Source organism: Rattus norvegicus, chromosome 1 (genome assembly GCF_036323735.1).
Source record: "Rattus norvegicus strain BN/NHsdMcwi chromosome 1, GRCr8, whole genome shotgun sequence".
NCBI lineage: Eukaryota > Metazoa > Chordata > Mammalia > Rodentia > Muridae > Rattus > Rattus norvegicus.
In genome coordinates, this window is record NC_086019.1 from 43,753,455 (window position 1) to 43,780,345 (window position 26,891).

General features: G+C 40.2%; 1 protein-coding gene across 11 annotated transcripts in view; it reads left to right on the forward strand.

The window, feature by feature from the left end:
- The window catches only part of Esr1 (estrogen receptor 1), a 392,770-nt gene that overhangs the window by 241,770 nt on the left and 124,109 nt on the right, over window positions 1–26,891 (forward strand). For all 11 annotated transcript variants that reach the window (XM_039101049.2, XM_017588797.3, XM_039101051.2 and 8 more), the window contains 1 exon segment: window positions 17,261–17,596. In XM_039101049.2, the coding sequence (XP_038956977.1) occupies window positions 17,261–17,596 (336 nt within the window).

Here is a 26,891-nt window from a genome sequence, read left to right on the forward strand (position 1 = left end):
GAGTGGAGAAAGACTGGCCCTCAATTCTATCCATCCCACAAGCTGAGGTCCCAGGCTGAGTGTAAAGGCGAAAGTAGAGGCAGTTGACCATGGATCCTCTCCTTCCTCTTGTGCACCAAGCCACCACTTTGCTGCACCTTCCTTTCTAACTGCCATGCCTCTGAAGTGTAAGTGAGGACGAACTCTTCTTTGGGGCTTGAACAATGGCTCATTTGGTAACGTGCCTGCTGTACAAGACTGAAGGCTTGAGTTTGGATCCCCAGCACTTGTGTAAAAGCTGGAGGTACTTGTGTAAACCACAGGGGTGGGTTTGTAGAAACAGATGGATTGATTAGCTCATCTACTCACTGATTAGCTCTGAGTTCAGTGAGAAACTGTCTCAAATGATAAGGAAGAAGCAACTGAGAAAGATAAGTGTTTTTGACCTTGCTTTTACCACACACACACACACACACACACACACACACACACACACACACACACACACACACGGGGGGGGGAGATAGAGACACAGACAGAGAGACAGACACAGACAAAGATACAGAGACCCAGAGACACAGACAGAGACAGAGATACAGACTGAGACAGATAGAGACAGAGAGACACAGAGACACAGAGACACACAGAGAGATTACATGTACACATTCATACACATGCACCATATACAATAAGCAAATAGTTTCTCATTTAATTTACTTTCGATCAGGTATTTGATCAGTGATGAGACACGTAAGTAATACTGATCCAGGGACTTCTGCCCTGCTTACGTCCCTCCATTATTAACACCTCACACAGCATGGTGCATTCCTCATGGCAGAGGAACAAATCCTATAGCATTTTGTTTACTAAAGTCATACTTTATGGTGCTGAATTTCTGCTTATGCCATCAGAATTTAGTACAATTAGAAGCCATGCCTCCTTAAGTACCCCTTAACGGTATCAGCGTTTGAAGTCCAGGGTGGATTTAGTAGGTATGGATTGAGCATTTCACAGAATGTCTTACCATATAGATTTGTGTGATGGTTTTCACATGATTAGACTGAGGGTAGTGTGTTTGGAGAGGAATACCAAGGAGGTTAAACATGGTTCTTATTACATCCATGTGAAGAGAGTTGTGCCAAAATGGCCTCTCTCGAGTGATGCTTTTATATACTAACCTTTGGAAGGAAGTTAACAGGGTAGCTCACACTTGAAGACTGTGAAGTCATGTTCTATTTACGTAAGAGTGGATTAACGACACAGTTTTTTAGAAGGACACACTATGTCTATTAACTAATTTATTTGTTTATAAATAATTACTTTCACCTACAAAATCATCCATGTTCACCATGCCTGTTCTGACTCTTCTTACCCTTTAGACACATAACAAGTCCTGCTATGTTCCAGATCTTTTTGGTATGATCTGTTCTGGGATAGCCTAGCATTGCCATCATGCAGTGTATTGAGGTTTCAGACTGGCTGCTTGTACATAGCCATGGGCACTTGCTCCATTCTCAGCTTCTCATGGCTTGAAAACTCATTATTGTTAAGTAACAAATAGTGTTCTTTTATATCTATCTTAAAAAATTTACTCAATTGTGAAGGCCATCTTAGTTGTTTCCCGTCTCTGGCAATTAAGAATAAAATTGCTGTAAATATTTTTATGCAGGCTTTTGTATTAGCAGGTTTTCAAAACAGGAAGAGGATACCAAGCGATATCTCTTACATCACCTGGTTATATTTGCTTTGCTTTATACAAAACAGCCATTTTGCTTCTCAAAGTACCCACAGTGCTTTGCATTCCCACCAGCAAGAAACGGTTATTTCCACTTCTTTATCCTTTCGGCAGTGATTGGTAGTGTTATGCTTTAGATTTTATTTATCCTAGAACATGTCATAAGACTTAATGGTGTCTGTTTTCATGAAAAAGATTATAAAGAATTTGTATTTGTTATTTCTTAAATGCACAGTAGTAATCACTGTAAAGCCATGTGATTCTGGAAGTTTCTTCTTAGGAACATTATTAATTATTCATGTTATAGTCTTTTGTTATCTTTTTATTGTCTGAGGGGCCACTAATGGTGATTCTTTTTATACCTTCAACTTCTAACTTGTGACTTTCCTTTTCCTTAATTATTCTTGATAGAAGTTTATCAACATTATCTTGAAGAAACAGTTTATATTTAATTGACTTCCAATATGCTATGCCTTTCTATTTTATTTTATTGATACATTTATTAATTCTTTGAGAACTTTATATTATGTATTTGGTTATATTCACCTCTGCAGGTCTACATCCACTCTCTCCACCATCACTTACTGTCCACCCAATTGTGAGTTCTCTCCCCATTCCCAATTGAGTTCCAGTGATGTTGGCCAACTACTCATGGGAATGGGTCAACCTCGGAGAGTGGCTGACCTGTCTTGTGTGCAGAAAACACTGTTTCCTTAAAGTCATCCCCCATCTCTGGCTCCTACAAAGTTTCCCACTCCCTCTTCCACGTAAATTACCAAACCTTGCAGGGTGAGGCCTGACACATAAGTCCCATTTATAGACAGATGCTTCACAGTCTCCTGCATGGCGACCAATGGAGGGTCCCTGTGTTAGCTCTCTTCTATGGCGAAAAGATGTTTCTCTAGTGAAGGATGATAGATTCATTGATCTGTTGGTATAACAATAAGGCATTAGGAGTCATTTTAATACTGTGTCCATAGAGCAGAATGATAGTATTAGATTACCCCATGACCTGTTTAGCCACAGGTGCTTGGCTCTGTTCATATCTCACAAAGCAGACCTAATTATTATACCTCTCTGTTTCCTTTGGGATATCCAAGCTATTAAAGGCTCTTTTCTTGAGGTTTCTAATGTTAGGTTTCAGATATGATATTTTCCTTTCTATTTTATATATTCATTTACTGCTATGGAGTTTTCTATAAGTGCCTTTCCTTTTGTCTTAATGTATTTTACATTTCATTTTTATTTTCACATAATACAGAATATTTAAAATTTCTTTGAGACTTTGTCATCCAGACACCTGCCCTTTAAAAGTACATTGTTTAATCTCCAAATACTTGGTAATTTCTAAAGAATCTTTCACTCACCAATTTTTGGCTTACTCCTATTCTGGTTGAGAAGCATGCTGTCTATGGCTTCTTGTTTTTATATAAAAATATGTTTTATTCTCCAAACCTGGCTTATCTTGTGTTTTGTAAAAGCTCAAGAAAAAATATATTTTACTGTCATTTGATGGCGTGTATTAAAATACAGCTAGATCTACTTAGCTGAGGAGGTGCCCAACTATATCTCTATTGACTTCCTGCTTGGCAGAACTCCACATTATGGACAGGGAAGAAAAGTCTAAATAAATCAATGGCTTTGACTTTCCTTTCCATTCTAAAGTACCATTCTTAGGTTACTCTTGTATTTCATCTGTAGAATTGATGATTATATTGCCCTGTAATTTACACATAACTCTTCTTCATGTCTGCCTTTGCAATCTCTTCAGCCCCAATTAATATAGAGCTATATTTTGATCAGTGTCATAGGATCTCCCTCTCCATCCTTTTACTACTAACATATCAGATTCTTGATAATTAATAGAGGTTCTTGTACAAACCCCTAATTCAACTTTGACAATCTCTGTCTTTTAATTGGGGTCTTCAGACCATATACACTTAAAGCGGTTACTGACGCATTATTATCGCCATCGGCCGGATGCATCTTTTTGTTTTCCCTTGGTTTCATTTGAGCATTTTATGTAATTCTGGTTTGTCTCTGCTCTTCAAAAATCAAATATATGCCAAAATGTTTTCATGTAGTGTCTCTGCTGAAGTTTATACTATACAATTTTAGCTAGTTGAGGAACATATTAATGTAACACAGATCCATTTTACAAGTAGGGTAGATGCATTTCAGTACCATCTCTGGTCCTATCTCTGGACCACTGCTGCCAATTCCATTCATTCTCTGTACATTACTCCAAATACGTAGCGATTGTTTTAACCAAAAGTTATGTTTTAGAACTTCCCACAGTGCGTGCAGAGCTCAGGTCCTCTCAATCTTGGATCCATCAGCAGCACCTGTGATCTACTGCCTGGTCATTGCTGTGATGTCTGAAGTTTTCTTATTCTGGTAGCTTTGCCTTTGTCTCTAAGGTCCACCTAGAAGAAGCACTGCGATATTTTAAGACTATAAGTTCTATCATGTCTCTCTTCTGCTCATAATCACTGGCTTCTCCCCTCTCAGGATTCGGTGCATGTCTTTGCCCTGGTCTGCTGGGCTCTGTGCAAGTGCCTACCTTTATCTGCTTTATTGGGGTGGATGAGTGGGAAGGTTGCTATAATGGTGGTGGTGGTCATGTTCCCTATCTCTGGCCCATCCTCTTTCTTGCCTACTGATCACCTTCAGAGTTGGTCCTTCCTCCTCTTTCAGGGCTGAGCGCCCTGCTCACCCTGCTTTGATCTCCAATCTCAGAGATGCTTTAACTTCCTCCGCTATCCTCTCCCACCTCGTCTTTCCCTCCTGGCACCCATCAATTCTTGACATTATTTGTTTGTTTAATGTCTATCTTCCTCGTGCAATTAAAGAATATTGGGAGTAGAGAGATTTTTGTCCTTTAACCCCCACAGCAGTGTCTGGCCATAAGTATTTTGGGTTGTGTGAATGAATTAAAAATTAAAGCTGAATTATGGTACATGATTTCTGTGCACATGCTTTAGTAAATTACATAGAACCTTGTCCAAGGCACAGTGGTTCTTCCAGCAGTTCTCCCTCAGTCCTGGCTTCTTAGGGAAAAAAAATCAAGGGAAGCATGATTGGGAGAGCCACCCTTGATAGGCCCATTCTAGCCCAGCTATTACATTTGAGGAAAATAGCCCATCTCAATATATTTAACATTCCAACACCTAAGATGTATGTAAAGTGCATAAATAATAGTGTTAGTGCAGAGATGAGGAAATGCACTTTTAAATGTTTCCAGACCAGGGTTTATATAATTTAGAATCACCAATACGAAACATTACAGCTGGTAATTGCAGTAATTACACAATCATGATTGCATACAATGGGTCAATAGAAGCAGTGACCTCCAGGGATTCCAGGCCCGCTTGCAAACAGAGCTTACTTCATTTATTTTACTGATTAACAGTGTCCATAGGTTCGCACAAATTGCACCCTTCTGTGTTTCCTGAGACTGCTTGCTGCATGATGTTTAAGCGTGGGTCTGAAGCCAGTGTGACTAGGTTCACACCTCAGGTCTCCATCTGTGTCCATTCTACTTTCAATGGTAAGGATTGAACACAAGGCCTTGCATTTGGTAGGCAAGTGTTCTGCCACTGAGCTACATACTCAATCTGGTGCTAGTTTCCTTGACTATTGAAAGAGGTGTTGTACTACTAAACTGACATTGTGACTTCGAAAATTAAATTATGTCGTTTAGGCCAAGAGTTTAGATGAGTACCCACTATGTAGCCAATACTCAACAAATGGCAGCTATTTTTCTAAGGACTATTACTGTTAAGTTGTTTCAAGAAACACACATTGGATCTTTAAAGTGATGTGGTTAGGTCACAGATTTGATGGGCAAACTGAAGAATCAGACTTTGGCAATGGGTAGGACATGGAGCTGCCTAGACAATCTGGAATAGGGAGCAGCCTGTGGGTGGAGGCCAAGTAACCCACTTTCGCTCTAGAATCCAAGGCCATAGAGAGCAGTGGTTATCCAGTTTCTACTTAAAGGCAAATTTTGACTCCTACCAGCTCATAGTAGGGAAATTAATATGGGAAGATACTTAGGAAGTCAGGAAGCTGAGAATTAACAAATGTCTATTATTATAACAATTATTAAAATCTTATTTAAATATTTGTTGATGAAATCTCCCATCATCCCACAGTTCTTAATGCCTGTCATTTTAAATGCTTTGTGGTGATTCTAAATGACTAAAATCCTGAAGATGCAAATGTGTAGATTTATCACGACCCTACCACAATTCAATTATACCAATCTGTGCTTTATTGCATCAAGTATCATCAACAGAGACATTTTCCCATCTTGTATTGAGAACTCATTCCTGTGTAGGGGTATAAATCATCCTACTGAATAGACAGTTACATTGACACAGTGATACCCGAGGAGCATGTGAAGAGCTACATTCCTTTGAAGGCCCACCTGCCTCTTTTGCAGCCACTGACATGAGTTACAGTTCCAAGTTCCACTTGTAATATAGGCAGTGATGCTGGGTGGAGAGGCGCAGTTGGACAAGGAGGAGTGGTTTTTGTCTGCAGAAGGTAGGAAGTTGTCCAAAGTGTATGCAGATTGCAAGCAACGAACCACAGTGTGAAGAGGGTGAGTGGACCAATTTCTGGAGTCTGTGCCTCAGAGCTTACCACATGGGGGGAGAGGGAGGCCAGGAGGTATAATGCGTTGTCTCTACTTACAGAAATACACTACTTTCTCAACACCAAGATGTGCTAAGGAGGGCTTGAAAACAATTTTGCTCACCATTCTTTACCAAAGAGGGAAAGGAAGGGAAGCAAGATCCGTGATGGGAAAATCCCAGAAGAGATGGAGGGTCTCATGCTGACAGTTTGATAATAGAGAAAAGAGAAGAATAGGAGGGGTTTGTCACACTCTAAGGATGAAAATAAATCTTAGGATAGCTCCATGTGTTTCAGATAGAGGGATAGTGTTAAACTACCATCCTGTTAGAAGTACTGTTTACAAATCAAACCTGGAAAATGGTAAGACACAACTGATTTTAAATGTCAGATACCTAGAAGCACATGATGATGTCCCAAGGAAACACATCTAGAGATTCCTATTTAAACTCACTTTATCCCCTAATCCCAATACAGTATCTGTGCACGAGCTTCTACTGTCCTGGTCCTGGATGCTCATCACACCATCTCAACTATACTGGACTATGTTCACTGAAGTGGCCAGCCAGAGTGAATCCTTTTGTCCCTTTAACTCCTTCTGTCAGCTATCTGGCCACATGGACATGAAAAACAAGACAAAACTCCCACTGAAGGTCAACATGCTCATGGAGTGACTTAGAAAATGGAGAAAGCAGCTACACTGTGGACATTAACCAAGCAATTTAATCCAAGTTAATTGGATTGCAGTAGAAAATGAGGATAAGTAGGTGACAGATGAGGAGAGGCTGCAGTGACTTGAGTAGGGGGTGACAGATAGTGAGTCAGCCAGTTTTCCATTACTATAACATAATACCAGAGGTAATGATCTTATATGGAGAAAGAAGTTCTTTTGGCTCATGGTTTCAGTCCACATTTGTTTGGCTTTGCTACTCTTGGTGGCTAATAAAGAGGTATGTAGTGGAGGGAACTCATAGCAAAAGATACTTATTGGTTCATGTCATGGCATCTTAGAAATAAAAACAGTGACAGAAAAGGGCCAGGGTCCCAACTGTACCTTCAAGGTAGTCTCTCTGATGACCTAATTATCTCCCGTGAGGACTTACATTGGAAAGATTCAACGCCTCACGACAGTACCTGTCTTAGAGTTTCTATTGTTGTGAAGAGACAGCAGGACCACAGCAGCTCTTTAAAAAGGAAGGGGGCTGGTTCACAGTTCAGAGGTTTGGTTCATTATCTTCATGGCAGTGTGCAGGCGAACAGTTCTGGGGAAGGATCTGAAGGTTCTACATCTTGATCTGCAGCAGCAGAAAGTCTCTTACCAGGCCTCATTTGAACATATGAGACCTCAAAGCCTGTCCCCGATGACACACTTCCTCCAACAAGGCCACAACTTCTAATAGTGTTACTCCGATGGGCCAAGCATTCAAACATATGAGTATTGGGGGCATTTCTATTCAAACCGCCACAGTGCCATAGCTCAGTACTAGCCCTTTAACACGTAGTGATTGACGGAGACAGTGATAGACCACAGTCGATGGAGGCAGTCAGTAGACATGAAGGGAGCTAATTAGCACATATTTGAGGAAATGTTTGGTTAGCTTGGGTGACTCTCTTGGCATGAAGGAATGTAAAGTAGCTTGAAATGATCCAGATAATGCACAGATCCTTGCCACAGCATGCTGTGATGAATTCAATAATCTTGGACTACAAAACGTAAACAGATAGCATTACTTACTAATTACTGAAGGCAAAGCCACCTAAGCTGCAAGTCATGGTCCTGCCTGACCGAATAAGAGGCTTCGTGAAAAAGTTGTGACAAAGTTTCTGAATGCAGTGACCAAAGAGCAATTCCAAACGAAACACTTAATGAGCCCAAGTCTTTTCGGGCAGTACTCACCCATGTGGCATCATACAGCTTCCATGTAGCCTGGGTTCTGGCACACAGCATGAACACCATGTATTCCTGGTACCAAAGTGTTTCCCAGTGGAAGAGAGTGCTTCCTGAAACAGCCTCACTCAGGTTCAAGACAATGCTGGGTCACAAACTGGAGTGCTTTACTATGTGTATAAAGTTTTCTGCGCATTTTAGGAACAAGGGTTCTATTACTGAAAACAAACACCTTTAGCATTTCCTATCATTCCTCAGCATGTAAGGGCCAAATTCATGTCTTTGGAATCTGTTGTGTTAGCTGAGCAACCACATCCACATAATTACTTTGTGATTTTATTTCGCCTTTAAAAAAAGATTTATTTATTTATTTATTTATTTATTTATTTTCATTTAATTTGTATTAGTGCTGATTCTACATGTACACCTGCATGCCAGAAGAGGGCATCAGATTCCATTGTGGATGGTTGTGAGCCACTGTGTGGTTGCTGGGAATTGAACTCACGACCTCTGGAAGAGCAGTCAGTGCTCTTAACCACTGAGCCATCTCTCCAGCCCCTTATTTCACCTTTGATGTTGGCAAACTTTTATATAGCAAAGAACTATCTTAAAACACATTTTCTTTGAGATGTATTAGGAACTTATGTTTGCTTTGTATAACTAGATACCTGTGGTTGTATAAACTTCTCAAAGGGGGTTAGAATGGGAAAGGTTCAACAGATCTCAACATATGGGTTTTACGATCTGTGTTATGATACACAGGCTCTGGAGTCCAGTGGACCTGGGTTCAGATCCTCAGCTGTTCTTAGACTGGATGGACGATACCTAAGTCTCTTCCCTTTCTGTTCAGTGTGGACACCATGAGGATTTACCGTCCATCATGAGTGTGTCTACTTTCTTTTGCTGCAATGTTATTTGGTTGTTATCTTTATTTAATTTGTTCCTAATCAGCATGCCTATTTATTTCAACATACTGAATTTAAAAAGCTTTTAGTGTATTTATTTACCTGGCTTTTTAATACCTCATGAGTAATTTGAAGTTACTGAAAAACAAAGGAAATCAATTATGCAAATGTTTGAAATAATATTACATTGAAGTAGTTGCAGGCAGCCTGGGAAGATTGCTGATTTTGTTGTGGTTGGGTTTTTTGTAGAGGCATAGATTCCTAAGAGGAAAAGGATCATTCCAATAGAAGAAAATTTGAAAGACTGCATTAGAAGCCAGTAATCCAGAAAATTCCATCGTTAATGGATATTCAGATAGCATGTTAACTTTTCCTGAGATTCAAGGACCAAATCAAATAATTTAAAGGCTGACAAAAAATGAATGATTAAAACCTAGGTGGGCGTGGCGATGTGTGCCTCTGAGCTCAGCATTTGTGAGTCGCACATAGGGAGATGGAAATTCAAGGCCAGCTCCATATCAAGTGCAAGATTAGCTGTAATGAGACTCTATCTTTAAAAGGGGGGCTGGAGGCTGGGGGCTGGGTATGTGGCCCAATGGTAGTATTCTTGGCTAAATTGTAAAGACGTTCTGAGTCTTATTAACTCTCCACCTCCACTGCAAAGCAACACAAAAACACCCAGAAAATCAGATGTCATTTTTTTCTGTGGGTCTCAGGCATTTGACTCATTATTATAAATATTTTGGTTTAGAGCCAGGGCACCACTGTCTAAGCAGCTGGTATGGCTTCAGCCTCCTCAGAAGTCAGCAGCCCCAGTCTTCCTTCTGGCCATCTCCTGACTTGAAGGCTGTCTTTGAATTATTCAGCAGTCCCAGCTTCTCTAGGGTCTCTGGTCATGCGTCCTCTTCCTTGTAGTCTTCTTCTGGTTGTCTGGTTTATTGATTTAGAACACACCCCTCCATTAATGTCCTCAGGATGGATTAATGTCACTCAAGTCCATACAGAGAGCTACCAGAAGTTCTAACTGTGGCTTTTCTCCACTCTCACAGTAGTGTGATGAGGGTATGATCAGTTCAGATTGGCTGCCATTCACATTTAGAAAAACAGGGCAGATAACATCACATTCGCCTTTTCAATTCCTTTATGTAAAAATTCATGGCTGTTCTTGAATATGTGTCAAATGACTTTTAAAGGATAGCTTTGCTTCGATACAAACACGAAGTCATCAGACACAGCTTGAGAGTTAAATAGTAAACAGTTACTCTTATGCCCAGACACAGCATTGGAATCACCTTGCTGAACATACTCCTCCATAGCCCCGAAACGCCCTTTTTCATGGCTAAATGACAGTCTGGCACGTCTCATTTGCACTGCATTACACACGACAGTGCTATTTGCTACAAATAAATTTCATGATTGTCATGGATTTTTCTGTTTGATATTTGCTTAATATAAACTACTGATTTTTTTTAAAATAATGTTTTTTTCTTTTTCTTCATGCCTTGGTAGTTTAGTCTCTTGACCTTCTCTAATAGGTTAAAAAACATAGTTAAGGAGGGGTAGGTTTGTGTTGTTGCTCTACAAATGATTCTGGAAATGCCTGGAAGAAATGAATGTAATTTTAGTTTTATCTCTGTATTTTAAGTATCCCCATCACTCTTTATTTTTGACCTTTAAAAACTTATTTTCCCCTTCCCTTTCCACACTGGACCCTTCCCAAGTGCCTTCCTTTGAATCCCTACCATGTCTTTCCTCCCTTACTTGTCTCAAATTCATGGCCTCTTTTTCTTTATTATTGTTTTACACACACACACACAACACCCCACCACCACTTCAATACCACCATCATCATCACCACCACCACTTCCATCACCACCATCATCACCACCACCATTTCCATCACCACCACCATCATCATCATCATCATCACCACCACCACTTCATCACCACCATCATCATCACCATCACCACCATCATCATCACCACCACCACCATCATCATCATCATCATCACCACTTCATCACCACCATCATTATCATCACCACCACCACTTCCATCATCACCATCATCATCATCACCACCATCACCATCATCATCACCACCACCACCATCATCATCATCATCATCACCACCACCACTTCATCACCACCATCATCATCACCATCACCACCATCATCATCACCACCACCACCATCATCATCATCATCACCACCACCACTTCATCACCACCATTATCATCACCACCACTTCCATCACCACCACCACCATCATCATCATCACCATCACCACCATCATCATCACCACCACCATCATCATCATCATCATCACCACCACCACTTCATCACCACCATCATCATCACCATCACCACTTCATCACCACCACCACTTCCATCACCACCGTCATCATCATCATCACCACCACCACTTCATCACCACCATCATCATCACCACCACCACCACCATCATCATCATCACCACCACCACCATCATCATCATCATCATCATCACCACTTCATCACCACCATCATCACCACCACCATTTCCATCACCATCATCATCACCACCACCACTTCCATCACCACCATCATCACCACCACCATTTCCATCACCATCATCATCACCACCACCACCACTTCCATCACCACCACCACCATCATCATCATCATCATCACCACCACCACTTCATCACCACCATCATCATCACCATCACCACCATCATCACCACCACCACCATCATCATCATCATCATCACCACCACCACCATCATCATCATCATCATCACCACCATCATCATCGCCACCACCACTTCCATCACCACCATCATCATCATCACCACCACTACCACTTCCATCACCACCACCATCATCATCATCATCGAAAACAACCACATTTTTAGGTAACCTATTCAGTCCTATAATATTATTTATGTGCACATGATTAAAGAGCTTTCTATTTGGTATCAGATAACCAATAGGTGGGCTCATCCCTGGCATTCATTTTTCCTTCGCTCAACAGTCAGTGTTCCTTGTCTAGGGGTGGCACCCTGTGAGATGTCCCCTTTCTGTGTGCACATGTTAACTAGTGTCATCATTGTTCTGCAGTCATGTTGTTGAGGTGTCACTAGTGCCCAAAACACAATGTCACAAAAGAAAGGTGAGAATTACCCTTATGTGTGGGTGAAAGGATAAGTATACCTCATCCTGTGTACATAAGTATTAGCTGTATGTGCCATGGAAATGCTGCCTGTGGATGTTAAAGTTAACCTTCAGGATTCACTTCACGTTGGTGAAATAGAAACATAGAAACAAAAGGTGGACTCCTTTTTTGTTTCCAGTTTCACTTAATTCTATTCAGAGCTTATTTGAATTTTATGAAATACTGACACATTACCATTACTAATATATATATATGTATATATATATATATATATATATATATATATATATATATATATATATATATACTGTATATATTGATAGTTTGCTAGAAGAACAGTCTTTCCTCATTGGGCCACACTCTGGGATTCTATTGTACACAGTTGGCCAAAGAATGTGCATAATTTTCTGTTTCGTTTGCCAGTAGGGATCCTGGTATCTGTAAAGCATTGTGTCTCTAGAATAAGTTAGAATATTTATGGGTGCTTGCTTGGTGGTTTTACAAATGCTCAACTCTCTCAGGCCTCTAGCTGCATCTCAGGGCTCTGCGTCTCAGTCTTGGGACCATGTTTGGCTTGTGCTCAATAACCTGAATCATCCCACTGTAAGAATCGAGCAGGTGTGATGGCCCAACACATTATTGTAAACACTGAATGAAACCACATGGACTTGTAAAGTCCCTAAGGAAGGACATTTTCTGATTTGACACATGTACACATAAAATCTCTAGTCAGTTTTCTACCCTATTTACTTGTTGTTAAATAACACCTGGAAAGAGAGAACCTTAGCTGAAGAGGTGCCTTCCTCGCATGGCCTGTGTGCATGTCTGTGTGGTGTTTTCTTGATAAATGATTGATATGGGAGGATCCAGGTCACTCTGGGTGATTCAGTTCCTAGGTATGTGGATGTGGGCTATATAAGACAAATAGCTGTGCAGTCTAGAGAGAGCAATCCAACAAACCATGTTCCTCCATGGTCTCTGCTTCATCTTTGCCTCGAGTTCCCTCCGTGGTTTCATTCAATGATGAACATAACCTGTAAGCCAGATAAACCTTTCTCTCTCCAAGTCACTTTTGCTCTTGGTGTTCGTCACAGCAACAGGAAGCACACTAGACAAGTGTTCTTGGAATCCTCCAGTGACTCTTAAGTGACAGCCACTACGTGTAATGTCTTGCTATTACAGAATGCTTCTTCCTGCTGCATTGTTTATAGTTTCTACATGCAGCTTCAATCTTAGCCTTGTGCTATTAGGTCACTATTTAAACTAATGCAGGACCTGTGTCTGAGGTGCATTTGCTTCCTCTATCGTCCACTGCAGGAGGCTGATTCCTCGTGTTCTTCACTTGACTGTCATGGACATGAAATCATGCTTCCTTAATGTTCTAGCTACTCCAATTGCAACAGGCTTATTTTCCTTAAATATGCATCATCTAGTACGATGCTTTACATGTACTCTGATGAGCAAAATCATGTGGGATATTTATTTCCCTTAACTGAGGTGCTGAGATGTTTGACCATGAGATTATTGAAATGTGTGACTATGATGCATGGTGGCCAGTCATCCTGCTGCCTTTATCCTCTTGACTTCTAGACATCCCTAAACATGTTAACTTTGTGCTCATGATAATGAGTCAGTTTCAAAAACTGGCTTATCTGAAAATCAGAACAAAGTCAACTTCCTCTCAGACGCAGCATGTGAATACAGAGTAGTCACTGACGGGCTCTGGGCTGCAATCTCTTAGCACATGGCCCCAAATGAGAACCATCACAGACAAGTCCTGCCTGGCAGTTTCCAAGATTCATCCCACAAAATTATTGCAAGATCTGATTACTGTAAAACATCTTCCCATGTAGTCACATAAAGTACTTTAAATGCACACCATGTGCTCAGTGCACATTAGTGATCAAAATTACAATCCTTGGAGCTGGAGAGACAGGTTAGCCATTAAGAGCACTGGTTGCTCTTCCAGAGGACTCTGGTTTGATTCTCAGCACCCACATGGTGGCTCACAACCACCTGTAACTCCACTCCCAGAGGATCTGACACCCTCTTCTAGCCTCCCTGGACTCCAGGCATACAGTGGTATCCAGGCAAAACACCACCCATATACATCAAATTAATAATTCAAAATATTAGTGTTTACTATTACTGCTTATTCCAGGATATGCAGTAAATGCTCATTTTTGAGCAGGAATAATCGATGTTTTGTCACTCAGGACAGATATGAAAACATCATTGTTCCTTGTAATTTGTCAAGAAACTGAAACACATATATAGCTGGATTTTTTTTAAAAAGATATAATTTTATTGTTTTCAGGTGTAAATTAGATATATTAATTGACAATATATATCCCCCTGACAAAACGACTGATACGTGGTATTTATTTTTCATGTGTTTAGTATGAAAAATATTTGAGCTAGCCAAGCATGGTGACGCATGCCTTTCATCCGGCACTTGGGAGGCAGATGTAGGTAGATCTCTGTTGTTCAAGGCCATCCTGGTCTACATGGCAAGTTTCAGGACTGCTAGACCTATATAGGGAGGCCATGTCTTAAAACCAAACCAAACAATTGTAGCGATGCTTCACTATAGTGATAATCCTTTCCATGTAAGTCTAAAAGTTAATATCTAACTCACTGTCTAATTTTGGAGAGATCAGTTTGCAAGAAATATAGAAGCTTGGCTTCATCTTTGGCCTTTGAAATAGTTATTTTTGTTGATAACATTTGGTCAGGACAGAATGGCCTTTTTCTGGGTAAGACTCTGAGTCAAACGCTCAAAGAATACACAGCAGAAAAATTGGTCCACCTGCTCCCCTGGGGTCTTTAATTTACTTAGTGAGAGTCACAGGTGGATAAACCTTTGGAAGAAGAGTATTTGAAAACGATTTAAAACTTTCATATTTCAACAAATGTATTTGTGGCAAACTCATAGCTAAAGACACTGACAGACTTGGACCAGTTCCTAAAAACACAGCTCAGCAGCCATGAGAATTTAACTGAACTGACCCAGGGTCCAGGACCATACTGAATCGTAAGTAGATCAGCATCTGTAGCATGCCCACTAGGAGTCTGTACTGGTTTTTAATACTCTTTGGCTTCTTTATAACACACAGTTAGGCTTCATTCTCTGGTTCTGTGTAACAGAACACTGGAACTTAACTTCTCCTGTGTGACTGAAAATGTAACCTCGTTATACTTACTCCATGCTTCCTTCGCCCCTACTCTCTCGGCTTCTTGGAATGGCCATTCTGTTCTCATTGTCTGGGATGACTATTTACATTGTTCACGAGGAGCTATTCACCTAACACACTGTCTTTCAGCCCCACCTGGTTTGTTGCAATGATAGAATATCACTCCTTTTTATGACTGAATAGTGTACCACATGTTCTTTGTTCATCCCTCAGTTGATGGGCATTTACACTGCCTCTGTATCTTGGGGTACTGCATTCGTTACTCAGCTTATGGACACAATACTGTCTCTATTTCTTAGGGTACTGCATTAATTCATCAGTTTGTGGACATGCCTCTATTTTGGGGGGTATAACATTAATTCCACAGTTTAGGGACTCCTACATTGCCTCTATTTTGGGGGTTCTGTGAAGAGTGCTTGCAATAGACACAGTGATACAAACGTCTCATCAACAAATGTCTTGGCTTTCTTTGGACATCTGGCCAGGACCTAGATGCTGGGGTGGAATAATAGTTCTATATTTAATTTAAAAATTATTTTAAAGATGTTTGTTTCATGTGTATAGATGCTTTGCCTACATATCTGTCAATACATCACATACATGCCTGGTGCCTATGGAGATCAAAAGAGGTCATTGGATGCCCTAGACCTGGAGTTACAGTGTTGGTCTGGGAGCTGAACGCTGGTCCTCTGCAGCGCCATAAGTCTTCTCGGCTGCTGACTCTCAGTGAGCCATCTCTCTACACTTTAACTTTTCGAAAGAAAGCTACCTACTATTTTTGTAGCTACTATGCCAACGTACCACCAGGCAAAAGCATACTAGCATCACGTTTCTCCGTGTTCTCATCCATGTTTCTTGTTTTTTGTTCTTTTGGTTTGCATTTGTCTGGCTGTTAATGCAGAGTATTTCTAATATACTTGTTGGCCATTATGTCCTTATTTGAGAAGTATCTCCTTTGGTTGGCTGGTCATTTTTAATTGAATTATTGTTGCTTTACTATATGACTTACATGACTGTATCTCTTTCTTGCCTATCAGTGATTGTTAAATCAGAGTTTCTGTTGGGATTTTGTCATTGGTAGACCTTATTCCATCCTGGTACTCCACTCTATTACTTAAAAATACTGTTGATTTGCTATTAAAAAGTATCGATTACAGAAGCAGTCTTTGATAGGAAACCATATTTTTGAGCAACTAGTTATTATAATTTTATTATTTTATAACATTTATTGCACACAAGTGTACACAGAGACACATGTACACATATATTCACATATACATACACATATATACATATGCATACATGCACACATGTACACACAGAGACATATGTACACATATACATACATGTACACACATACATACATAAACACATAAAATACATACACAGATACATAGACACATGTACACATATACACACATGTTCACATAAAATAATACACGGATACACACATATATATGTATATAAATATACATAAACACACACAAAAGCATACACATACACATGTGCACAAACACAGACATGTATGCACAGATAAATACACATGTGTCATACATATATGTGTACACATACATATATATGCTTACACATACTCATATACATACATATATACAGACACACATGTGCACACAAAATTACTTGTATGTTAGAGACAACTACTACTCACTCATAAAATTCTATTGTTATATTCCCAGGAGCTTGTTCTGAGATTGACAGGCAAAAAAGGTAATCAAATTTGTTCTTTATCCTTCTGTGATTTCAGGGATACGAAAAGACCGCCGAGGAGGGAGAATGTTGAAGCACAAGCGTCAGAGAGATGACTTGGAAGGCCGAAATGAAATGGGCACTTCAGGAGACATGAGAGCTGCCAACCTTTGGCCAAGTCCACTTGTGATCAAGCACACTAAGAAGAATAGCCCCGCCCTGTCCTTGACAGCTGACCAGATGGTCAGTGCCTTATTGGATGCTGAACCACCTTTGATCTATTCTGAATATGATCCTTCTAGACCCTTCAGTGAAGCCTCAATGATGGGCTTATTGACCAACCTGGCAGACAGGGAGCTGGTTCATATGATCAACTGGGCAAAGAGAGTGCCAGGTAAGAATGCTAAACTCCACTTCCATGGAAAGAGTGAATAACTTTTCAACAATTGGGTGTGGTAAGGTGAGGGGGGAAATAGAAGTGTGCTATGTGATTAGAGAAAAGGCTGTATTAGAATTTGTCAATTGTCAATATAACCTACTGTATTTCTCTTGATACCTAGGAAATAGCCTTTAAAATTTAAAAGTAAACACCCAGCAGACTAAAACCTTAGGCATACTGTTTTTGGCCAGTCTTCTTTGCTCAAAAGACTTGGATGAACACTACATACCACACACATATATGTCCTGTCATGCAGATATCACATATTAAAAATACTTAATGCTTGGGGATCTGTGGAATTGTTTTTATTTCTAATGCTATCATTCAAAACACCTTTATTGAGAGGCAGTTTGTCCATATGTAATCCTTCACCAAATATTGGCGTACACTAAAGGCCGATAGTTTATTTGTAGAATGCCAATTATTTATTCAACTTGTTTCCTGCATGGGATGTCCAGAGAAACAAAGACACAGTGGTCAAACCAATGCCAACAACGTCCTAGGGAGCATTTAGAAGGTTCCAGAAGCTGGAGCGATGCTCTACCCCTCTTATTGGTCTCTCAAGTGCTGCCTTTATGGCTCTTGAGTGTTCTTGTTTAAGGAAAAGGACTCCAGTTATGATGGAAACAAGACCGTCCCATGCCTCAACTAATGGATTTCATATGCGGAAGTCTGTGCCGAAGCAACAGAAGGGTGGACTCTTGTTTTCTGGCTTACAGATTAAGTCAATGGGGGATGTAAATATAGAGCTTTTTCTCCTTGGGCTTCAATAGATCTGTGACATGTGGGATATTTTATCCATTTTTATAAAACTAAAATGCATGTGGCATTTTGGGCCTTGATTTCCAGAGTCACTGACAGAGTCTGAGTTGATGGGGATCTCCCCTTGGGGAATCTTAATGCATTTGCATAAACCCACATATAAACATGCTGTTCTTTGAGTAAGAAGGCAGCAATCCATTGAACCAAACTGACTACAGGGCATCCATCTAGGTGGTTGGGTAAGTAGGGTACGTAGAACAAATTTAAGTTTCGAGAATCGTTCTGTTGGACAAAAATTCTTGGCCATCTGAAGAGCTAAAAGTTTTAATTAGCACCTAGATATTTTAGCATTGTTTTGTGAGGCAGATACAGATACCTCAGGATTGGAATTACATAAGGATATATGTTTTTCCTTGAAGTTTGTGTCTGTTTTTATACTTTGAGAAGAAAAGAAAAGAAAAAGAGAAACCACAAGAGATTTAATGGCCGTACCCATGAGAACCAGATCTGGGCTGCTATTAAGTTTTTATTATTCTGTAAACATATCCCTTATGAGATCCTGAAAATTCTTGTTCCAGAGCCGAACTGTGGGTATATGCTGAACCCAAGCATATTTTTTTATTTTTATCTTTATTTTTAGAGTTACACCTTAACATTTTATGATTGATACTTTGTTGTTACTATTGTTGTTTATGTCAGGGCGCTTGCTGGGTAGTCCAGGCAGGCCCTGAACTTATCTTTCTGCTTCTGTCTGAACGAGTTCAACTATATTACTCATTGATGGAAGATTCAAGAAAATAGCCTCAATTTAGGATTAAAATAGAAGTCAAGGCTAAAAAGATGCCATTTTCGTGTTAGCTAATTCATTGTTAAACTCAGCATTAGACATGTGTGATGATAACATATGTAACAAAACTACTCTCAAATTTCTTTACGCTAATCAAGAGGGCCCAATATCTTTGGGTTAAACTATATTTTGTGAATTGGTCCCTTAGAAAAAGGAATTATAGAATCATAATGCAATTATGTACAGTCATGTGCCCTGTAACAACATTTTGCATAACAACAGGCCTTGTCAATAGAGTTAGGCCTGCATGTTCTATAGGTTAGAGCAAGGGCAGGTGTCATTGTTGGTGGGTCTGTGTTTAACATGGGTCAGTTTGTAGAGAAAAGCAGATCCACACAGGCATGCATTCCTCTGATGTGTCACTGTCATGAAGAGACACAAGGCTTTCTGTTTCTCCATTTCTCCATCTGTCTATTTCTCTTTGTCTATTTCTGCCTTTGTCTGTCTGTCTGTCTGTCTGTCTGTCTGTCTGTCTGTCTGTCTCTCTGTGTATGTGTACCATTAAAATGCAGCTTTGTAAGTGCAAAGCCTACTTATCTAGAGGAAATGGAATGAAAATAGCCACTGATTTAAAAAAAGGATGAAAAAAAGAAGAGCAGACCTAATGCCCTTAGGATGAACTCTGAAGATGACTGTGGAAGTTTGCAATGAAAATTTTACTTTCAAAAGACTTTATATACCCAAATACCTCCGTCATTTAGAAAGATAGTTTACACTGACGAGCTGGTATAGGGAATGCCACATTTATGATAATTTAGGAATAATAATGGCAATTTCAGAAAGGGAAAGAGAAACATGGCGAGGTAGAACAACAGCAATGGAACCAGTAATGTGATTTGGATTTGAGAGAGGCCAAAGTGGTTTTTAGGGAGGACTTGGAGGGCAGAAACAGAGGTTGGGGGAAATGATGTAACTGCACTGTACTCTCCAAAGAAATAATTAAAACATGTACACAACAGGAGGTAAAGAAAACACTTCAATAAAGAAGTCAGAAGGCAAAAGAATGACTATCACTGTAGCAGTGTGAACGGACTTCAGTTTGAATGGTAGATTTTTAATAAATATCACCAATATTTTGGGTTATTTAATGCTCTTTTCCAATTGAAAAGAATTATTAGAATTCTTAAGCTTGGATGAGTAAAAGTGGACTTTCCTTTGTCTTATCCTCTGGCCCCATCTTGATATGTGGGATTAAGAGGGGAGGATGTGGAAATGAGATGCATGAATGGTTGGCAATTCTAACACACAAAGTACTTGGAAAAGACGACTATAAAGGTAATGTTCCCCTTGGGCATGTTTAAAGAGCAGCTGTGAAAAAAGCAATGACTCCTACCTTTTATTGTTTTGACATTTAAATGTGATTATATTATCTTCTCTATCCTTTCCTCCTTCCCGCCCCTCTCATTCCAAACTTATAGCCTTTTTGCTCTTTAATTGCTCTTCAATCAATTTATTATCCTGATTATCTATCTATCTATCTATCTATCTATCTATCTATCTATCATCATCATCATCTACACATCTATTTTCTACCTTCCTATCTACTTATACCTAAATATATAAACAAAACCTTCTCAATCTCTATAATATTACTTATAGATATATGACTTCAGGGCTGACCACTTGGTTTTGGATAAAAACTGGGGAACAATATCGAGAGAAGACTAATTTTGGCTCTCAGCATTCCTTAGTTGCTTATAGTTCTTATTCTAGGGTGGACACCTGCGAGTAACATGTCCCTCTTCCAGGTTAGCGTGTTGATTGGTTTCTTGTTGATGTTGTTGTTCGGTGTTTAGGCAGCCATGTTGTTGAGACTTCATGGGTACAGCTTCCCTGTCATTTCTAGAAGACACAACCTCACAGAAGACTTGTGGTTCCTCTTTTTATCTGCATGTGTGCAATTTTCCCAGACGCCTATGCTGTGGAAACATCAGTTGGGACTGGTCACCGCACAGTCACTTGTTCTTTGAATTTTGGTGGGTTGTATTTTTATGTAATGCTCTCCATCTGTTACAAAGAGAAATCTCTTTGAAGAGGGGTGAGAGGGCTACAATTCTCTGTGAATATAAAGACAAATATTTAGAAAGAAGTTAAGGAATTATGCCAGACTAGAAAAATGGTGATAGTGGGATATCTTCCAATTGGCTAGATTTTTAATACCAGGCACAATCTCTTTCTTGCTGAGGGTGTCTTAAATCCAAGTAGAGAGCTATTGGTTACCTCCAAGATTTGCATGGCCATTATTGGACCCTTCAGGTTTTTGTGCTATGCAGGTCATTGTTGAGGTTCATAGGTATCATAGCTCATTAGGACTACTGGGGACCTCCTTCTTTTGGAAGCTTGTATGGTGCTTCTGTTTTCATGAAAGCTTTTCTTCAGGGAGGAGGTTTCCAGGTCAGATCCACCTTGGATCCTTTGGGTCCCGTGACTGAAGCACATGGCGTCTTCAGCAATAGGTACTTACTTTCAATTTCTGAGAGGCGACCAGGGCAATGGCAATAGCCTATAATGTTTTCTGAGTCTCTCAGACTCCCCTGACCCTGAAAGCTCTAAAGGAGCTTTCTTATGCCTGGTATTCCAATTTTTGTTATATAGACTATTAGTTTTGTGAGTCCATATAGGAAATTTTCATTTAAAGCATATACATACACACAGACTTATTTTTATTTTACTCAATTTTAGGTAAATAAGTAATATATCCCTTTTAGATTTTTTTCAGACATCCTTACTTTTGTTTCAGCCTCTTCTGCTTCCTTCTGTATCGACCTCTAACTCTTCCATTAAAGCTCCTTTTCCCATTTTCCCCCTCAAATCACGTGCACTTTCTATCTCTCTCTCTAGGATTCCCCTTGACTCTATTATCCCCTCTCGCTTTCCTGGTTTCTGTAATTAAGTAGGTTATACACTCGTACCTGAAGATCCAGGGCTCGGAGCCGCTGGTGAGATACTGAGCACACAGCATTTGAGGAAGACTTAAAAACTCCAGGGTAATTTTGAATCTTAATGTTTATCTGTAGAGGCTTGTTCTTCATTGTCTACACTGTAATTCCTTAGTACCTCATAGCTATTTTCTAGTCTAACTATAGAGGGAGGTTAGACTAGGAAAGTCTTCATACATGCCTATATTATCTGGAATATATTCACTACTCACTAACCCTCAAACTCTCCCCAGAACCCTGCCCGCATATCTCCCTCCCAATTTCATGATCACCTTTTATAGTAAATTGATCAATTATTTTAAGCCACTGAGCTCAAATAGTATAGTCCATATGCAACTGGTTATAGGGTTTTCCTCGTTGAGGCACATGGAACTGACCAGTGACCACATTCCTTTAAGAAAAATGAGTCCTCCCTTTGTGGCAGCTATCAACTGTCAATAGGACCTCAGCTAGAGTTGGGGCCTTGGGAACACACTTTCCAATCTATACAAAAATGTTAAAATGCCTTGATTTCATAACTAAAGATGTTGTGAAGTTGTGCATGCCATAGCCGTGGCATGTTGACTTGTAAATTAAACACTTCCTAAATTTTATTAAAACATATGCATAAAAACCAGTTTAGTTAAAGATTGTTCTCTGGTTTCCTATGTCAAATGATGATTTGGATAGATATGTGCGTTCCTAATGACTGGTTCTGAAAGTCTGATAGTGCTAATTATTAATCATAGACTTAGGAGGTGGTCTGAAGACCTGGCCCAGAAAGGGGAAGAAGGAAAAAAATGGCTTGGAGTTTGAGTTCATGAAGACTTGCTACTTTAATTTCTTTCATGAAATCGCAAACTCTGGACTTTCCCCCTGAGCTCTCTCTGTGCAAATAGGTATGAGTTCCCTCTTTTTGAGAGTCCTAACTCCACATAATTTTGCTTCGGTTCCCTTATTGTACACCTTTGGATTCACAAGGAATGGATCTCTTTTATTAGTATGTTTGCTTTAAGTCTCATGTACTGTTCCTCAGGTTCTGGGTCATCTCCAAGAGAACATGGTTGTCTTAACCATCCCATAGCTTAGGACTTCTTGTTCTCAAGTATCTCCAAGAACCTAATGGTCAGCATCCCTAACCCTAATACTCACCCTTGTCATTCACATCAGCAGTGAACAGAAGTCTGGAAACACATGAATAAATGGACAGATGAAGGGTGACTTTGGAACCTTCTAATTTTAAGAAATCTGAACCCTATCAAGCACTCAGTTTTCCCATTAACTAGGATCACGCTCTGGGGCTGGGATGATCCTCTTTATACCTTCCTTCACAGTCTACCTCATGTTGTAACATCTACATGGCATCTAAGGTGACCACAGTGGGTCCCAGTTTCCATCCTTATTAAAGGTTTAGAGGCATTTGAGGAGTGTACAGACATGAGCTCCCAGAACCCTGACAGATGTCAGTTGTCTACCCATAGAGGAGGTGTACTAGAAATACACATAGAGGAGGTGTACTAGAAATACACTTAGAGGAGGTGTACTAGAAATACACCTAGAGGAGGTGTACTAGAAATACACCTGGAAGAGGTGTACTAGAAATACACCTAGAGGAGGTGTACTAGAAATACACATAGAGGAGGTGTACTAGAAATACACATAGAGGAGGTGTACTAGAAATACACATAGAGGAGGTGTACTAGAAATACACCTAGAGGAGGTGTACTAGAAATACACCTAGAGGAGGTGTACTAGAAATACACCTAGAGGAGGTGTACTAGAAATACACCTAGAGGAGGTGTACTAGAAATACACCTAGAGGAGGTGTACTAGAAATACACCTAGAGGAGGTGTACTAGAAATACACCTAGAGGAGGTGTACTAGAAATACACATAGAGGAGGTGTACTAGAAATACACATAGAGGAGGTGTACTAGAAATGAAGGTGGGTAAGGACAAGAAGGAAGGGAGAAAGCTTAGCACCACTGTCCTGAGATCTGGAGTGAGCAGCACTTTCTATTCCTGGAGGTTCCTGTGCATTCAGGGACTTGGCAATAGGCCTCAGTATCCAATTCTCAGTCATAATCAAACCAGCAGCCCCAACCTGTGGGCTGTTGCAGGATCCTACCACATTTGCAAATGGCATTGGTGAGGAAACAGAATGTGGCATGAAAGTAGGGTGTCAACCTGGAGGGATGACAAATGCCATTATGAAGGGCAAGACTTGCTTGGAATTTGGAGCTGTTTTATATGGAGATCCCTAGGGCTTAGCTAGTATCTCCTCACTGTTAGTACAGTGCTCTTGGCTGTAGTACACAGCTATAATCCTGATCAACTCATCCCAGCTCCCTACTGCTCCTGTGAAATTCCAGGTGAAACTCAAGGAAATCAGCTACTTGCCTGATCTATCTTTCACATACAACTCTCACACTGACATAGATATGTCAGGAAGCCTTTGAAAGTGCCTTTCTCATGTGGACAGTGTTCCCATCTGGAGCCTTTGCCACATACTCCAGTGTCAAAGAGACTGGGAAGCCATAGATTTGAATATCTGTGTAACACAGCTGAGAGTTCTGGGTGTCCCCAGCCACACTCCAGCGGCTATTGGTTATAGCATTGCCATTTCCAAAGAGTATGGGAACGATGTAACCATTTAAGTGCTGAAATAAATGTTACAGTTAAACTGGATGGAACTGTATTTTCTCAAAAGCACATATTGAAGGCCTAGTGCTTCATATCTCAGGCTGTGATTTTACCTAGAGGAAGAAGTTGAGATCTAATGAATTCATATGTAATTCTGTAGAAGATGACTAGCACCCTTGTAAAAGGGCCATTGGGCATTGACGTGGATGTGTGTACATTTGTGTGCGTGTGTGCGTGAGTGAGTGAGTGTGTGTGTGTAGATGATACCAACAGACACAGGGAGAGGATAGTAAGGTAGCCATCACCTCCAACTTCCTTCTTGATTGGATAATGTGAACTGGACAGCTGACATGTGTTCACTATAAGCCAGGGATCACCAAAGGTTACCAACAGATACTGGAACCTAGAAGTGACAAGAACGAACTCTATGCTTTTCAGAGAAAGTGTGGCTCTGCTAACATTTTGATCTTGAAATTCTAGTGTCCTAGGTTTATTCTGTTCCTATGACAGCAGCTTAGAGGAGGAAAAGATTTATTAGGCATACACTTCCAGGTCAGACCATCATTGAGGGAAGTCAGGGCAGGAACTTGGAGGAAGAAATTGTGGAGGAATTGTGCTCACTGGCTTGATCTCTTTTTCATTCTTAGCCCCTTCCTTCCTTCCTTTCTTCCTTCCTTCCTTCCTTTATACAGCCAGGGTCCACCTGCCTAGGAATGGTTCCCTACCACAGTCAGCTGGACCCTCTTACATCAATTAGCAATCGAGACAACCCCTCACACATATGTCCACATATCATCCTGATCTAGGCAATTCCTTAATTGAGACGTTCTCAGAAAATTCCAGACTGTGTCACATTGATAAAGCTAACTGGGAAACCTTGCCTCTAGACCTGAGACAACACGCTTCTGTTTTAAAATCCGCAGTTTTTGGTATTTTATGTAGCAGCCTAGGAAATTAATATAAAGCATAGTAATAGAAAGAATATTGTTTTGTATTATTTGTTTATTTTTGTTGTTGCTGGGTTGGCATTGAACCTGGGGCTTTACACAAGTTGGAAAAGTGACCTATTACAGAGAGTTATCCTCCACCCTGTTTTTATTTTTAAGTAAAAAAAATAAACTAAAATATATAAAAAAAGTATTGGCATGAAGAAAATGGAAGTTGGATGGGATAGCTCACACCCATAATTCCAGTGTCCAGGAGGTTGGGGTAGAAGGATGGCCAACTTAGGGTACTTAGGAAGTTCAAGTCCAGCCTGGGATAAAGAGAATACAGAGTAAGAACCTATCTCAACAACAACAACAACAACAACAACAACAACAACAACAACAACAACAACAACAAGAACAGCAACAACAACTATAACAGCAGCAACGAGGGGTTGGGGATTTAGCTCAGTGGTAGAGCGCTTGCCTAGTAAGCGCAAGGCCCTGGGTTCGGTCCCCAGCTCCGGAAAAAAGAAAAAAAAAAGAAAGAAAGAAAGATAACAGCAGCAACGAAAGGCGGGTAGAATAGGCACAGGGACAACATGTGTGTAATCTCAACACTCAAGAGACCGACACAGGAGGCTTTCTGTGAGTTCAAGGGCAGTCTTGGCTACATAACATAAACTTGTCTTTTGGCCAAAGGAACAAAGAGATGTTTGTCTCCTTTAGCATAGGATTAACTGATTGTTTACTGCTGCAGATATTTTCCCCTGCATTTACAACTCCCTTGGTTCACTTCTGACTCTGAAGCTGATTCAGAACAGTAACAGTCTCATGGGTCTATCTAGCAGATAGCTCATAAGAGTTTAACCAACAAAAGAATGACCTTACCTGCTGCTTTCATAGACTTTTTTTTGCATTCATAACTTGCCCTACCAGAACTTGTCCTGCATCTGGTGTGAGATGTGACTCCTACATTGTTTTTATGCATGTGTTTCTACTTTTTCCACTCCATTTATTTAAATGGCAGCCTTTTGCAGAAGTACATTGAAGCGGTTTTTCATAGTTGACCTTTTGAATTGAAGAGCTTTGTTACTTCTTTTTTTCTTATGGACTAAAACCTTTGAAGATAAAGCAAAACATTTGGTCACTGG